The sequence below is a fragment of the Nansenia antarctica genome (genome assembly GCF_963989245.1).
Source record: "Nansenia antarctica genome assembly, chromosome: 9".
NCBI classification, from domain to species: Eukaryota; Metazoa; Chordata; class Actinopteri; order Argentiniformes; family Microstomatidae; genus Nansenia; species Nansenia antarctica.
The window spans coordinates 36,753,561-36,770,654 of NC_137679.1; the positions used below are offsets into that span (position 1 = coordinate 36,753,561).

Genomic DNA, 17,094 nt, shown 5'->3' on the forward strand with positions numbered 1-17,094 from the left:
ACAGTCTCTGCTGCTGGTGAGTACATGTCTTAAGGTGCTAAAACTATATAAATATAATGGAATTTGTATTATTTAGACTCGTGAATGCATATGATATGTTGTGTCTAGTGACTCTGCACTGTACACTGGATGTAAGCACTTCCACATTAAGTCCAGTGTGTCTGCCACATTGTTTTACTCTACTGTATAACTTGCCACATGAAGATCATCAACATTGACTGATTAATAGAGTTTATTTAAATACATTGTATTTGTATTTCACCCTCCAGCCTTCCTGCCTGCCTCCAGCCGTGGACACGGTCCTGACTCCGTCATGGACTGGACTGCAGGACCTCAGCTGGGCCACAGCAGCCAGCAGAGTGTCCATGGGCATGATAATGACTCATTCATGGACTGGACTGCAGGCAGAGCTTCTAAAGGACGTGCGGAAGCACCAGCCAAGAGGAACTGCAAGAGGCGAATATAGACCACCGACCAGGAGGCGACCAGACAGGAGGCGACCAGACAGGAGGCGACCAGACCACCGACCAGACCACCTGCCACCACCTGAAGACCCTTTCCAGCCTCTGCCTAATGTCCTATAGTCTAATGTCCTATAGTCTAATGTCCTATAGCCTAATGTCCTATAGCCTAATGTCCTATAACCTAATGTCCTATAGTCTAATGTCCTTTAGTCTAATGTCCTATAGTCTAATGTCCTATAGTCTAATGTCCTATAGCCTAATGTCCTATAGTCTAATGTTATAAGGTGGTATAAGGGGTATAAGGGGTATAAGGTGGTATAAGGGGTATAAGGTGGTATAAGGGGTATAAGGTGGTATAAGGGGTATAAGGTGGTATAAAGGGTATAAGGTGGTATAAGGGGTATAAGGTGGTATAAGGGGTATAAGGGGTATAACGGGTATAGACTTAGGTTATGGACCTGAACCCTGTGTGTGTGTGTGTGTGTGTGTGTGTGTGTGTGTGTGTGTGTGTGTCTGTGTGAGTGTGTGTGCGTGTGCGTGTGCGTGTGTGTGTGTGTGTGTGTGTGTGCGTGTGTGTGTGTGTGCGTGTGTGTGTGTGTGTGTGTCACTGTGTGAGAGTCTGTGTGTGTGTAAGTGTGTGTAAGTTAGAGAGAGAGAGAGGAGGAGAGGTGTACCGGTATATGTAAGGGGTGGAGGTAGGAGGGGGGAGGTAGGAGGGGGGAGGTAGGAGGGGGTGACTAGGAGGGGGGAGGTAGGAGGGGGGAGGTAGGAGGGGGTGACTAGGAGGGGTGACTAGGAGGGGGGAGGTAGGAGGGGGAGGTAGGAGGGGGAGGTAGGAGGGGGGAGGTAGGAGGGGGGAGGGGTGACTAGGAGGGGGGAGGTAGGAGGGGGGAGGTAGGAGGGGGTGACTAGGAGGGGGAGGTAGGAGGGGGGAGGTAGGAGGGGGGAGGTAGGAGGGGGGAGGTAGGAGGGGGAGGTAGGAGGGGGGAGGTAGACCTAAGGTGGTATAAGGGGTATAAGGGGTATAAGGTGGTATAAGGGGTATAAGGTGGTATAAGGGGTATAAGGTGGTATAAGGGGTATAAGGGGTATAAGGTGGTATAAGGGGTATAAGGGGTATAAGGTGGTATAAGGGGTATAAGGTGGTATAAGGTGGTATAAGGGGTATAAGGTGGTATAAGGGGTATAAGGGATATAAGGGGTATAAGGTGGTATAAGGGGTATAAGGTGGTATAAGGGGTATAAGGGGTATAAGGTGGTATAAGGAGGTATAAGGTGGTATAAGGGGTATAAGGTGGTATAAGGGGTATAAGGTGGTATAAGGAGGTATAAGGGGTATAAGGTGGTATAAGGGGTATAAGTTGGTATAAGGGGTATAAGGTGGTATAAGGGATATAAGGGGTATAAGGGATATAAGGGGTATAAGGTGGTATAAGTGGTATAAAGGGTATAAGGTGGTATAAGGTGGTATAAGGGGTATAAGGGGTATAAGGGGTATAAGGGGTATAAGGTGGTATAAGGGGTATAAGGTGGTATAAGGGGTATAAGGTGGTATAATATGGTATAAGGGGTATAAGGTGGTAAAAGGGGTATAAGGTGGTATAAGGGGTATAATTGGTATAAGGGGTATAAGGTGGTATAAGGGGTATAAGGTGGTATAAGGGGTATAAGGGGTATAAGGTGGTATAAGGGGTTTAATGTGGTATACGGTGGTATAAGGGGTATAAGGTGGTATAAGGGGTATAAGGTGGTATAAGGTGGTATAAGGGGTATAAGGTGGTATAAGGGTTATAAGGGGTATAAGGTGGTATAAGGGGTATAAGGTGGTATAAGGGGTATAAGGGGGTATAAGGGGTATAAGGTGGTATAAGGTGGTATAAGGGGTATAAGGTTGTATAAGGGGTATAAGGTGGTATAAGGGGGTATAAGGTGGTATAAGTGGTATAAGGTGGTATAAGGTGGTATAAGGGGTATAAGGGGTATAAGGTGGTATAAGTGGTATAAGGTGGTATAAGGTGGTATAAGGTGGTATAAGGGGTATAAGTGGTATAAGGGGTATAAGGGGTATAAGGTGGTATAGGGGGTATAAGGGGTATAAGGTGGTATAAGGGGTATAAGGTGGTATAAGGGGTATAGGTGGTATAAGGGGTATAAGGGGTATAGGGGGTATAAGGGGTATAAGGTGGTATAAGGGGTATAAGGTGGTATAAGGTGGTATAAGGGGTATAAGGTGGTATAAGGGGTATAAGGTGTTATAAGGTGGTATAAGGGGTATAAGGGGTATAAGGTGGTATAAGGGGTATAAGGTGGTATAAGGGGTATAAGGTGGTATAAGGGGTATAAGGGGGTATAAGGTGTTATAAGGTGGTATAAGGGGTATAAGGGGTATAAGGTGGTATAAGGGGTATAAGGTGGTATAAGGGGTATAAGGTGGTATAATGTGGTATAAGGGGTATAAGGTGGTATAAGGGGTATAAGGGGTATAAGGTGGTATAAGGGGTATAAGGTGGTATAAGGGGTATAAGGTGGTATAAGGGGGTATAAGGGGTATAAGGGGTATAAGGGGTATAAGGTGGTATAAGGGGTATAAGGGGTATAAGGTGGTATAAGGGGTATAAGGGGTATAAGGGGTATAAGGTGGTATAAGGGGTATAAGGGGTATAAGGTGGTATAAGGGGTATAAGGTAATATAAGGGGTATAAGGGGTATACGGGGTATAAGGGGTATAAGGTGGTATAAGGGGTATAAGGTGGTATAAGGGGTATAAGGGGTATACGGGGTATAAGATGGTATAAGGTGGTATAAGTGGTATAAGATGGTATAAGGTGGTATAAGGTGGTATAAAGGGTATAAGGGGTATAAGGGGTATACAGGGTATAAGGTGGTATAAGGGGTATAAGGTGGTATAAGGGGTATAAGGTGGTATAAGGAGGTATAAGGGGTATAAGGTGGTATAAGGGGTATAAGTTGGTATAAGGGGTATAAGGTGGTATAAGGGATATAAGGGGTATAAGGGATATAAGGGGTATAAGGTGGTATAAGTGGTATAAAGGGTATAAGGTGGTATAAGGTGGTATAAGGGGTATAAGGGGTATAAGGGGTATAAGGTGGTATAAGGGGTATAAGGTGGTATAAGGGGTATAAGGTGGTATAATATGGTATAAGGGGTATAAGGTGGTAAAAGGGGTATAAGGTGGTATAAGGGGTATAATTGGTATAAGGGGTATAAGGTGGTATAAGGGGTATAAGGTGGTATAAGGGGTATAAGGGGTATAAGGTGGTATAAGGGGTTTAATGTGGTATACGGTGGTATAAGGGGTATAAGGTGGTATAAGGGGTATAAGGTGGTATAAGGTGGTATAAGGGGTATAAGGTGGTATAAGGGTTATAAGGGGTATAAGGTGGTATAAGGGGTATAAGGTGGTATAAGGGGTATAAGGGGGTATAAGGGGTATACGGGGTATAAGGTGGTATAAGGTGGTATAAGGGGTATAAGGTGGTATAAGGGGTATACGGTGGTATAAGGGGGTATAAGGTGGTATAAGTGGTATAAGGTGGTATAAGGTGGTATAAGGGGTATAAGGGGTATAAGGTGGTATAAGGGGTATAAGGTGGTATAAGGTGGTATAAGGTGGTATAAGGGGTATAAGTGGTATAAGGGGTATAAGGTGGTATAGGGGGTATAAGGGGTATAAGGTGGTATAAGGGGTATAAGGTGGTATAAGGGGTATAGGTGGTATAAGGGGTATAAGGGGTATAGGGGGTATAAGGGGTATAAGGTGGTATAAGGGGTATAAGGTGGTATAAGGGGTATAAGGGGTATAAGGTGGTATAAGGGGTATAAGGTGGTATAAGGGGTATAAGGTGTTATAAGGTGGTATAAGGGGTATAAGGGGTATAAGGTGGTATAAGGGGTATAAGGTGGTATAAGGGGTATAAGGTGGTATAAGGGGTATAAGGGGGTATAAGGTGTTATAAGGTGGTATAAGGGGTATAAGGGGTATAAGGTGGTATAAGGGGTATAAGGTGGTATAAGGGGTATAAGGTGGTATAATGTGGTATAAGGGGTATAAGGTGGTATAAGGGGTATAAGGGGTATAAGGTGGTATAAGGGGTATAAGGTGGTATAAGGGGTATAAGGTGGTATAAGGGGGTATAAGGGGTATAAGGTGGTATAAGGGGTATAAGGGGTATAAGGTGGTATAAGGGGTATAAGGGGTATAAGGTGGTATAAGGGGTATAAGGGGTATAAGGGGTATAAGGTGGTATAAGGGGTATAAGGGGTATAAGGGGTATAAGGTGGTATAAGGGGTATAAGGTAATATAAGGGGTATAAGGGGTATACGGGGTATAAGGGGTATAAGGTGGTATAAGGGGTATAAGGTGGTATAAGGGGTATAAGGGGTATACGGGGTATAAGATGGTATAAGGTGGTATAAGGGGTATAAGGTGGTATAAGGTGGTATAAAGGGTATAAGGGGTATAAGGGGTATACAGGGTATAAGGTGGTATAAGGGGTATAAGGTGGTATAAGGGGTATAATGGGTGTAAGGTGGTATAAGGGGTATAAGGTGTTATAAGGGGTATAAGGTGGTATAAGGGGTATAAGGGGTATAAGGTGGTATAAGGGGTATAAGGGGTATAAGGTGGTATAAGGTGGTATAAGGGGGTATAAGGGGTATAAGGGGTATAAGGGGTATAAGGAGGTATAGGGGGTATAAGGTGGTATAAGGGGTATAAGGGGTATAAGGTGATATAAGGGGTATAAGGTGGTATAAGGGTTATAAGGTGGTATAAGGTGGTATAAGGGGTATAAGGGGTATAAGGGGGTATAAGGGGTATAAGGTGGTATAAGGGGTATAAGGTGGTATAAGGGGTATAAGGGGTATAAGGGGTATAAGGGGTATAAGGTGGTATAAGGGGTATAAGGTGGTATAAGGGGTATAAGGGGTATAAGTGGTATAAGGGGTATAAGGTGGTATAAGGGGTATAAGTGGTATAAGGGGTATAAGGGGTATAAGGGGTATAAGGGGTATAAGGGGTATAAGTGGTATAAGGTGGTATAAGGGGTATAAGTGGTATAAGGGGTATAAGGGGTATAATGGGTATAAGGTGGTATAAGGTGGTATAAGGGGTATAAGGTGGTATAAGGGGTATAAGTGGTATAAGGGGTATAAGTGGTATAAGGGGTATAAGGGGTATAAGGTGGTATAAGGGGTATAAGGGGTATAAGGTGGTATAAGGGGTATAAGGTGGTATAAGGGGTATAAGGTGGTATAAGGGGTATAAGGTTGTATAAGGGGTATAAGGGGTATAAGGTGGTATAAGGGGTATAAGGTGGTATAAGGGGTATAAGGTGGTATAAGGGGTATAAGGGGTATATGGTGGCATAAGGGGTATAAGGTGGTATAAGGGGTATAAGGGGTATAAGGTGGTATAAGTGGTATAAGGGGTATAAGGGGTATAAGGTGGTATAAGGTGGTATAAGGGGTATAAGGGGTATAAGGTGGTATAAGGGGTATAAGGTGGTATAAGGGGTATAAGGTGGTATAAGGTGGTATAAGGGGAACCGGCAACAGAACCAGGCCCATGGCCATCTGAACAGACCTATACTCCGTGCTGCTGGTGAGTTTCTTAAAGGTCCACTATATATATATATATATATATATATATATATATATATATATATATATATATATGTAGCCTTGCCACATAAAGCTCATCAGCATTTACTGATTTATTCAGTTTATATAAATTCATTTTATTTGTATTTCACTTTCTAGTCTTCCAGTTCCAGCCAGCTGTCCCCACAGTCTCTGCTGCTGGTGAGTACATGTCTTAAGGTGCTAAAACTATATAAATATAATGGAATTTGTATTATTTAGACTCATGAATGCATATGATATGTTGTGTCTAGTGACTCTGCACTGTACACTGGATGTAAGCACTTCCACATTAAGTCCAGTGTGTCTGCCACATTGTTTTACTCTACTGTATAACTTGCCACATGAAGATCATCAACATTGACTGATTAATAGAGTTTATTTAAATACATTGTATTTGTATTTCACCCTCCAGCCTTCCTGCCTGCCTCCAGCCATGGACACGGTCCTGACTCCGTCATGGACTGGACTGCAGGACCTCAGCTGGGCCACAGCAGCCAGCAGAGTGTCAAACCTGCCCACCATGGGCATGATAATGACTCGTTCATGGACTGGACTGCAGGACCTCGGCAGAGCGTCAAAAGGACTTGCGGAAGCACCAGCCAAGACATGAACTGCAAGAGGCGAATAATATAGACAGGAGGCGACCAGACCACCGACCAGACCACCTGCCACCACCTGAAGACCCTTTCCAGCCTCTGCCTAATGTCCTATAGTCTAATGTCCTATAACCTAATGTCCTATAGTCTAATGTCCTATAGTCTAATGTCCTATAGTCTAATGTCCTATAGTCTAATGTCCTATAGTCTAATGTCCTATAGTCTAATATATACAATTATAGACGAATGTCCTATAGCCTAATGTCCTATAGACGAATGTCCTATAGCCTAATGTCCTATAGACGAATGTCCTATAGACGAATGTCCTATAGCCTAATGTCCTATAACCTAATGTCCTATAGTTTAATGTCCTATAGCCTAATGTCCTATAGACGAATGTCCTATAGCCTAATGTCCTATAGCCTAATGTCCTATAACCTAATGTCCTATAGTCTAATGTCCTATAGCCTAATGTCCTATAGTCTAATGTCCTATAACCTAATGTCCTATAGTCTAATGTCCTATAGTCTATTTTTTTATATATATATATATTATTTTTTTTATTTTTTTTTACGAGCAGATTTGGCGGCACCCCCGGACAGGTGCCGCGGCACCCACTTTGGGAACCTCTGCTATAGACGAATGTCCTATAGACGAATGTCCTATAGCCTAATGTCCTATAACCTAATGTCCTATAGTCTAATGTCCTATAGCCTAATGTCCTATAGCCTAATGTCCTATAGACGAATGTCCTATAGACGAATGTCCTATAGCCTAATGTCCTATAGACGAATGTATACAGTATATATCAATGAGTGTGCAGTATACATACTAGTTGCATATCAGAACTGAACAAGAAAGTGTAGACTACCGGTATATGAATGAAAAATGTAGAATAGGCTACAGTAGGCTACTCACCATGGCTGTCTAGTTTACAGAACTCTTGATTGAAGTCATGAGCACCCCAACTGCTTCTTGCTAACTGTATCTTTAAGAGTCCTCATAAAATACATGTACTTGCCCTCAGTAATTGCACCCTCTTATTAAAAACATTGGGATTGTATTCCTAGTGATCTCCTACATTGAAAATGCCCTCCATAATTATTTTTACTATTATATATTAAGCGGGAGCAGATGAAAAATAAAACAAAATACAATTTGTGGGTATAATATATATTTCACTCTCATGATCTGTTGTTATTTCATACTTAAGTAATAATGTATGTACAACATTTACATTTTATAAACAATGTATCAAACAGAAAAAATATCACTAACCATGTGTATATTCAGGGTACATATAGCTGCTTTATTTCCATCTATCTGACTTTAATATATAACTGTTTTAAGATGAAACCCTACACAGTATGCGGAGAATTAATTGACTGAGTTGCCAGAATAAGCACCCAAGCCAAAATCTCACCACTATCGTTGTCAGGTAAACTATCACAGTTCAGTTGAAACCATTTCATCACAAGTGGATCAATTCTCCATTACAAAAAGAAAACATTGACACGTGACCAAATAGCACTATTGTAACCAGGGAGTAGCTGAAAAGGACTGTATAATTTAGGAAGGGGCTGGTTATCTAACTAATGGAGCTAAATAGGCAGTATAGGAGGATACAGGCAGGGGGCGCCAGCAAACCGTTCGACTAGCAGTTAATGTCGTTAGCATTAGCAAGGGAACTAGCATTAGCATTAGCCTTCAAACAACTAGCATTAGCATTGGAGCTACAAACAACTAGCATTAGCATTGGAGCTACAAACAACTAGCATTAGCATTGGAGCTACAAACAACTAACACACGGTATTACATATGAACAACACATTTATTACACGACGGTTGTATACATCCCCATATATACATTCCCTCCCGGCCGGCCACACACACTCTCAATCACTCACTGCTAGTCTCTGGCCTGAACAGGCTTATAGTCCAGTGGCGTGGTGCGCGTTGAGGCCTGGTTGAATGGCATGTGCGTCGATGAAGTGGTCCGCGTCGAAGCTCCGCTGGAGTCTGTGTTCGCTCGTGGAGGCGACGATTAATGTCCAGCTGGCGTCCCGCTTGGTCCAACGTTGAACAGCCGGCCGCTGGCAAGGCGGTCCAACGGGAACACAACTAACAGGCTACAGTGGTTCACTCAATAATCGCTTTTCCTGGCGTCTTCAGTTGCTGCACGGTGTGCGCGCTGCTGAATCCGCCATCTTAGATCGGCTTCGTTGCTTCTCTCGTTCTGCTTCTCTGTCGTTCTGCTTCTCATAACACACTGACTGACTCCGCCCTTACGTCTCTTATATACACCACCGAACGTAGCATCCGGGTCACAGACACACCCCGGATACTACGTCATCAACATATGCATAAAACATTACAAGAATAATACATACACTTCACGAAACGTATATTAATAGTATAGAAAATAACAAAGTAAATAACTGGGCAGAAGGGCTGATTTCGGGGAAACTAAAACTGGCTCTAAAACTGTGGGCCTTCACAACAGCCGCCCCATGAAACCCTCGGTTTCAGTTAACTAAGAAGGCACACTGGCTAGGCTGCTCTAGCAGCGTGAAGTAGGAGGTGATAGTGTCGACCACTCTGCCTGTCTGCCAGGCGGCGCGCGGAAGGGACTGGTCCGTCACCAGTACCACGGCACCTTCGGACATCTTGTCTCTCTCCCTCAGCAGAATCTTCTGCTTCTCCTCCTTCTCCAGGGCGCGGATGTGCTCCTCGAAGCAGATCAGAGCGTCTTCCTTGTCCATGTTCTCCAGCGCCTCGTACTCAACGAAGGTGGGGTTGTCCAGCAGGTACTGCTGGGCCTCGGACCAGGTGGTGCAGTGGGTGACGTTGGCCATGTTGTCCAGAATGCTCGTCAGCGCCTCACAGTTCCTCTTCCTGAGCTGCTTGGCTTGTTCCTTCTCCTTCTTAGCCTGGTAGGCCTTAAACGCTTGCTTCTTCTCACTCAGCTTGGGCAGGGCGCTGTAGCGTGGGTCGTTGATGATCATTCTCATGGTTTGCTCCCATGACGCGTCGGATGAACCACCATCCTCCTCCAGAAGCTCTTTGAAGGCCTGCTTGGCCTCCTCTTCTGGGTTCCACTTTACTCTCTTCTTCGCCAACTTCGGCCTTTCCTCCTTGGAGGCGTCTACAATACTGGCTGAGACTTTCATGGCTGACGTGTACTTGACGGAGTTGACGGGTGCGTCAATGCTGACCTCGGCCACGTGAGGGTGCATGGCCACCTGCAGGTGTTCCTCGGCAACAGCTGTTGCCGCCATGGCACGGTAGCGCCACCACCGGGACTCCTTAGTCTGGGAGTTGTAGTAGTAAGGCTTCCCATCCAGAGACTTATGCTCTGTCCACAGAGACTTCTTCTTTGGTTGGTCATCCTGTGGTGAACCATTTGTGGTACTAACTGTTCCAGGTGCACTGGCAGCAATAGATTCCACTCCAGGCGGTCCGGTTGGTTGGTTTGCTTCTTCGGTTCGGATATGGAGGGATGACGTAGCTCTCCCGTCCCTCTCTCTCCACTCGGTAGCGCCTTGGAGGGCCCACCCAAGCGCAGTCTTAACAGCCATCGGGCAGCCTCGTGGTCCTCTCAGCGGAGGACGGAGCGACACGATCAGTTCAGCGTTGTCCGAACCGATGAGAAGGGTTGGCTCCGCTCCTTCTATCCGATGTAGGTCTACTCCCCGTAGGTGGGGATATCTTGCGCGTAACCTCTCCAGGGGGTAGTCGTAGCGGGAGAGCGCTAGCTGGTCGGCGGTGAAGACATTCTGAAGCCGATGTCTATCCGACGGCCGCCCCGCCGGGGAGATGGAGAAGTTGATTCTCGCCCCGGTGACCTCTTTAAGGTCGCGACGTATCGTGCGCAGAGTCAGCTTCTCCGCAGTCCCTTGGAGCCCCAACTGGCGCACTGCCCCCTGGAGAAGGATGGTCCGTTCCGACCCGTCGTCTAGAACGGCGTACGTGTCGTACACAGCGTTGTTGTGGTGAAGTCGGACCTTCACCACCTTCAGTAGAACCTTGGAGCCGCTGCTCTGTGGCGAGTCTAGGTAGTAGACAGGGGTTTCCTCTTCCGGTGCGCGACCGGACCTAGGGCTTCTGTTGCCCTCCGTGGACCTGGCGAGGGAGACCTCGTGTAGGATGTGGAGGTGGACCTCCTCACAGCGGTTGCACTTCCTCCTCAAGGTGCAGTTCTTCGCCAGATGGTCGCGCCCACAGTTCCAGCACCTCTGGTTCTTCTCGAGCCACCTCTGCTTGGCCTCGGTACTCAGGTTGTTGAAGTCACTGCACTCATTGAGCCAGTGCTCGCTGGTGCAGTACGGACATGGCGGTGGACCTCTCCGTCCCTTTGGAGGGGGTTGAGAGGAATCCTTTCCCTCAGGTCGGGTGGTCCTCTCTCTCCGAGGCTCCTCCTCCGTGTGCAGCACTCCTACTGGGCGTCCTCTGTTCGAGCTCGGCCCGTCCCAGCGGTCTCCCTTCTCCCTCTCCTTCTTCGGCTCAGCGTAACCCATGGCGTCTACGTTGGTGTCATGCACTTCCTCCAGTAGGAACTCCGCGAAGGCAGCCATGCTCAGACCCAACTTCCCGGGGTTACGAACGCGCTGCTGTCGCCGGAACCTCTCCTGCCGGAAGCGTGGGATCTTGCGGAGCAGCCGCTCTACGTTGGAGGTGCTGTTGATCTCGCTGGCGCCAGCTGGGCCCTATGTCTTCAGCATTCCAACCAAGGTGTGCACGCGGAGCGCGAAGTCATCCAGCGCCCGGTCATCCTTGATGGGGGCCTGCTGTTCGAGGGCTTGCAGTTCAGCAAGGGCGTGGTTCCAGGGACGACCGTAGCGGGCATCCAAGTCAGCGAGCGCTCTGGTGTAAGGTGTCGGTGCGGAGGCATGGGCCAGTACCATGTTGTGGGCTCTGGGGTTCCTCACATGCTGAAGGAGAATCGCATATTTGTAGGACTCGGAGCAGGAGTTGTCCAAGAGCGTGTCTAGGCAGATGCGTAGCTCCACATACTGGCTCCTGTCCTCGTCCTTGAAGAAGGGGAACTTGGGTCCCTCCACCTGGGGGAACATCCTGTAGTGGATCATCGGTGCTGGAGTGACGGTCTGGGTGTCCGGCCTGCATGCATTTTGGTGCACTGGAGGACCTAGGGGTGTGCTACGCTCTTGGGGGATGGCTCCCCTCCCGGGCAGCGACGCTGGCTCCCTCTGGGCCGCGTAGCGGTCGGGTCCCTGGTCCTCTTCCTTCCAGGTGGTCAGCTGGGCCTGCAGTTGGACAGTCATGGCGGGGGTCATGGAGCCATCGGCGGGGGGTTCAGGAGATGGCACTCGAGAGGGCCGTGCGGATGATGCTCTGGAGCTACGGGCCGACGGACCTCTGCTGATGCACAAGTCGCGCATGGTCTGCATCACTTCCTCCATCTTCTCCGCGTGCAGTTGCTCTCTCTCCATCTGGAGGCGGTCGCGCTCCATCTGGAAGCGTTCACGTTCTAGCGCCTCCTGGCGCTGTCTCTCCGCCTGGAGGCGGTCGCGCTCCATCTGGAAGCGTTCACGTTCTAGCGCCTCCTGGCGCTGTCTCTCCGCCTCGCGTTCCGCTCCGTTCATCTGGAAGCGTTCACGTTCTAGCGCCTCCTGGCGCTGTCTCTCCGCCGCGCGTTCCGCTCCGTCCATCTGGAAGCGTTCACGTTCTAGCGCCTCCTGGCGCTGTCTCCCCGCCGCCTCCATCTGGAGGCGCTCGCGTTCTAGCGCCTCCTGGCGCTGTCTCCCCGCCGCCTCCATCTGGAGGCGCTCGCGCTCGAAATGGATGCGTTCCCTCTCTAACGCCATCTCGGCCTGTTGGCGCTCCCGCTCTAACGCCATCTCGGCCTGTTGGCGCATATATTCTGACAGCGCGGCACTACTCCCTCTGGAGTGCAGGCTATCCGCCCCAGAGGCATAACTGCCCACGGAAGCCCTGGACCGGTAGGAAGCCACTGAGCGGCAGGAGCTAGGTCTCGAGCGCGCCGTACTGGGAGGCAGATCGTTAAGGCTGAGGCCCTCCCTCTTCCGCCCGCAGGCGCTGTCGGACCGGGCCTCTCCTTCCTGTTCTTCCGTTTCCACGGCAAAACCCTGCGGTTCTGCCATCTCATCCTCAGGCTGGTGCTCGGTGAGGGCTGTCTCAGTGCTAGCCACCCGCGCGCCGGCGGACACCTCGGCCTCTCCGACCACTGTATCCCGTGGAGTGCGCTCCTCGCTACCACTCAGTGAGCTTTCGACCTCGAGCTCATACTCCTGTAACCTCGGAGGCAACCGCGGGACTCTCTGTGGTCGTGGCTCTGGCTCAGGGGGCGGAGAAGGGGGGGTAACTGTCTGGTCTGGTTGGCTGCGCTCAGCCATGCTATCACTACACTACCGATCCGGCTCGAAGGACCAATTGTAACCAGGGAGTAGCTGAAAAGGACTGTATAATTTAGGAAGGGGCTGGTTATCTAACTAATGGAGCTAAATAGGCAGTATAGGAGGATACAGGCAGGGGGCGCCAGCAAACCGTTCGACTAGCAGTTAATGTCGTTAGCATTAGCAAGGGAACTAGCATTAGCATTAGCCTTCAAACAACTAGCATTAGCATTGGAGCTACAAACAACTAACACACGGTATTACATATGAACAACACATTTATTACACGACGGTTGTATACATCCCCATATATACATTCCCTCCCGGCCGGCCACACACACTCTCAATCACTCACTGCTAGTCTCTGGCCTGAACAGGCTTATAGTCCAGTGGCGTGGTGCGCGTTGAGGCCTGGTTGAATGGCATGTGCGTCGATGAAGTGGTCCGCGTCGAAGCTCCGCTGGAGTCTGTGTTCGCTCGTGGAGGCGACGATTAATGTCCAGCTGGCGTCCCGCTTGGTCCAACGTTGAACAGCCGGCCGCTGGCAAGGCGGTCCAACGGGAACACAACTAACAGGCTACAGTGGTTCACTCAATAATCGCTTTTCCTGGCGTCTTCAGTTGCTGCACGGTGTGCGCGCTGCTGAATCCGCCATCTTAGATCGGCTTCGTTGCTTCTCTCGTTCTGCTTCTCTGTCGTTCTGCTTCTCATAACACACTGACTGACTCCGCCCTTCCGTCTCTTATATACACCACCGAACGTAGCATCCGGGTCACAGACACACCCCGGATACTACGTCATCAACATATGCATAAAACATTACAAGAATAATACATACACTTCACGAAACGTATATTAATAGTATAGAAAATAACAAAGTAAATAACTGGGCAGAAGGGCTGATTTCGGGGGAACTAAAACTGGCTCTAAAACTGTGGGCCTTCACAACAACTATCATTACACGTTTTAAGAACATACTTTTACCATCCACTGACTCTGTAAAACTGGTTACCAATGCTTCCATTTTGAGTACAGCATACTTAACAAAATAGTAAATATTACCCAGTGAATACATGACCAAAAAATAGGACGATGCCTTGTAAACTTGGCAATAATCCACAAAAATATACCTTTTTTAAAATCTGGTGAAGGTACAATATATAGGTACATACCGGTACACCAAAGGTGATATATATTAAAGTTGCTATGTACATTAAAAAAAAAGCTTTCAAATTTAAATTTTACATACAGAACAACAGCAAGTGTCCATGGCTTTCAATTTCGTATCAATATCTTGCTGAAATATTGTCCTATTTTTTGGTAAATTATAAAAACACACACTAACAACATAAAAAAAAATCTGCATACTGCTTTGGCTGATATAAATAAATGTATTTCTGAAAGGAAAAGAAAAGAGATTATTGTATATTGCTTTACAGTTGGACTTAGTTGACAAACCAATGACAACAACCTTAGAAGATGAAAAACAAAGGCTCGTTCTCCACTCATGGTCATCCATCCCTTCATGGTATTTGTAGTCCTTATGTAATAACATGTCATCGTCTTTGTAGTCCTTATTTAATAACATGTACTAGCATCTGAAAACCCAGTAATAGACATACTGCAATGCTACAATTCATGAGGCCATAAGATTGACATTGTGAACACAGTAACTGCAAGTCTAAACCCACACAGTTACAGCACGTAAGAAGTAAAAGGTATCATACCATCTTGATTCTGCAGCAGTGACTACAGTAATCTATACTGCTGAACTGTCTTTAAATAGGAGACTTCTCATTCAACCAAGTACCTGCAATATTTGTCCAATAGGTGTTTGAAAAGCAGTTATTATCAGAGTGAAGCATTGTGATATGTCTGGCCAAGTTCATCCTGACAAAATGACTGCAAATAATAATAATAATAATAATAATAATAATAATAATACAAATATTAATAATAATCATTTTGTAATAGCAACAACAATTCAACTCTTGCATATCCTTCCTGTCACTGTGCTTCTGTCTGATAATGGCATAACCTGACTGTGTGAGTGTGTGTGTGTGTATGTGTCTCTGTGTATATGTGTGTGTGTGTGTGTGTGTGTGTGTGTGTGTGTGTGTGTGTGTGAGACTGTGTGTGACTGTGTGTGACTGTGTGTGTGACTGAGGTCAGCGTCCTGGGTGCTCCTATGTCACCCAGCTGTCCATGCGCATGCGTTTGACTGAGGGACTCTCCCTGTCCTCGGCCCCAGCCGGGGGTCTGGCCACCCCCCCCAGAGTGGCGTTGTGGAAGTCTGAACGGTGGTCCTCACGGTCGCTCCCGTCATACGAGCTACAGGAGGAGCTGATGCTGTCCGCAGGGGAGCGGCCCATCTCTGTCTGCTGCCTGTTGGAGGAGTGAGGGGGAGGGGGCTGGGCCAGGAAGCCTGACTGAGTCACCCGGTCTCGGGGAGGGGAGATGGGCTCGGACTTGATGTTGACGTTCTGGTTGGTGTTGATGGAGAGGTTGGAGCCCTGAGGTAAGTGATTGCCTGACCTGCTGAGAGGGAATGGGTATTGGATTAGCCAGTTATACTTGTTTTTATCAGTGGTTACACGAGACCAAGTGGCAGCTCCATTCAGACGGGATAGGTAAGGTGTCATGTACCAAACAATGACGCTTCCCACTCTGTCGTCCAACACCCTTTTCGGTTGTCACAGATCCTGTACGCAGTGAGGAACAGCAGTGAAAGTGGAAGTACAGTATGTGTAATTACTCACACTAGTGAACTCAGTTGATGATGTTGCCATGCCGACATGGAGCCCAGAGAGAGGCCTGCCGGGCAGTTGAAACCCTGTAAGCAAGCGAGCTCCGCACTGTTCAAGGTGTAGTCTGAAGAAATAAGCACAGTTCCCTTTATAAACTCAACACAATCAGCAAAGGGATATCATATCATTGTTTTCTTGTGTGGTTTTGTTTCAATATATTTTTAGGCCATTTAAGCCAATAAGCGCCCCCTGGCTCACCATTGTTGTAGGCAGAGTTGATGCCTGGGTAGACCAGGCCCTGAGGATTCAGGCTGGGCGTGGTCACAGACACCACGGGTGTGGCCAGAGGCTGGCTGGACTGGGAGCTGTTCATCCTCTGGGTGCTCTATTGAACCAAAACACAAGGTGAAGAGTCAGACACTGGGCGGCTGTGGCTCAGGAGGTAGAGCCGGCGTCTATGCGCATGAGCGGAAGTGAATGAGAGCGAGAGTGAGAGTTGAAGAAAAGTTTGAGCGTGTTTTTGGCAAACAACTAACGAACATTATAATAACATCTATATTTAAGTGAGTTTAGAGTTTTGAGTACCCCGACAGCTTCGTGCTGATCGGGGGCTTCTAAGGAGGACGGCATGGCAACGAACACAGCGAACGGAACGGACGACGATGAAAGCAACACGGACAAACGGTACGACGCAAGTTTGACGGTGGAAGTGCGACTGGAGCAGGGAAGCAATATCACTATGATGGAAATGTTACGAGGAATAAAGGAGGTGTGTGGAAATGTGGAGGGCTGTCGGGATAAAGGAGACCGAAAATATGAGATCACGCTGGCATCGAGGAGAGGGAAGGACAAGCTCACGGATGGTTTCATGATAAAAGACGTGAGAATAATGGGAAAGGACTTGGCAGTGGATGAAATGGTGGTCTCATTTTTAAATCTCCCGGTATATCTGAAGGATGACGTGATCAGGTACAGGCTGGAGTCGTGGGGGGTGTAGGCGTACCGATCAAGAGAAAGACGTGGCCGGGAACAGACATAGCAGACGGGACGAGATACATGAAGGTGAAGTTCACCGAAGAGGTGAGGTCGTTACCATATTCTACCAAGTTTGAGACCCTGGTTGGAGTGGATCACTTTAGGGTTATTCATGACAAACAAGTAAGGGTGTGTCATGTGCATCAAGCCAGGACATGTTATAAGAGAATGCCCGGAGTTCGTGTGTTTTAAGTGCAATAAACAAGGACATT

The 17,094-nt window shown here is 47.5% G+C and overlaps 1 protein-coding gene across 1 annotated transcript; it reads right to left on the reverse strand.

Moving 5' to 3' along the window:
- Positions 1-15,286: 15,286 nt before the first annotated feature.
- Positions 15,287-16,477, reverse strand: LOC308165584 (myocyte-specific enhancer factor 2A-like; the record flags this gene model as incomplete). Its single annotated transcript, XM_080539733.1, has 4 exons — positions 15,287-15,635; positions 15,887-15,971; positions 16,106-16,232; positions 16,433-16,477. The coding sequence occupies 4 exons, from the start codon at positions 16,475-16,477 to the stop codon at positions 15,287-15,289; spliced, it is 606 nt and encodes a 201-aa protein (XP_080395859.1).
- Between the last annotated feature and the right edge of the window lie 617 nt (positions 16,478-17,094).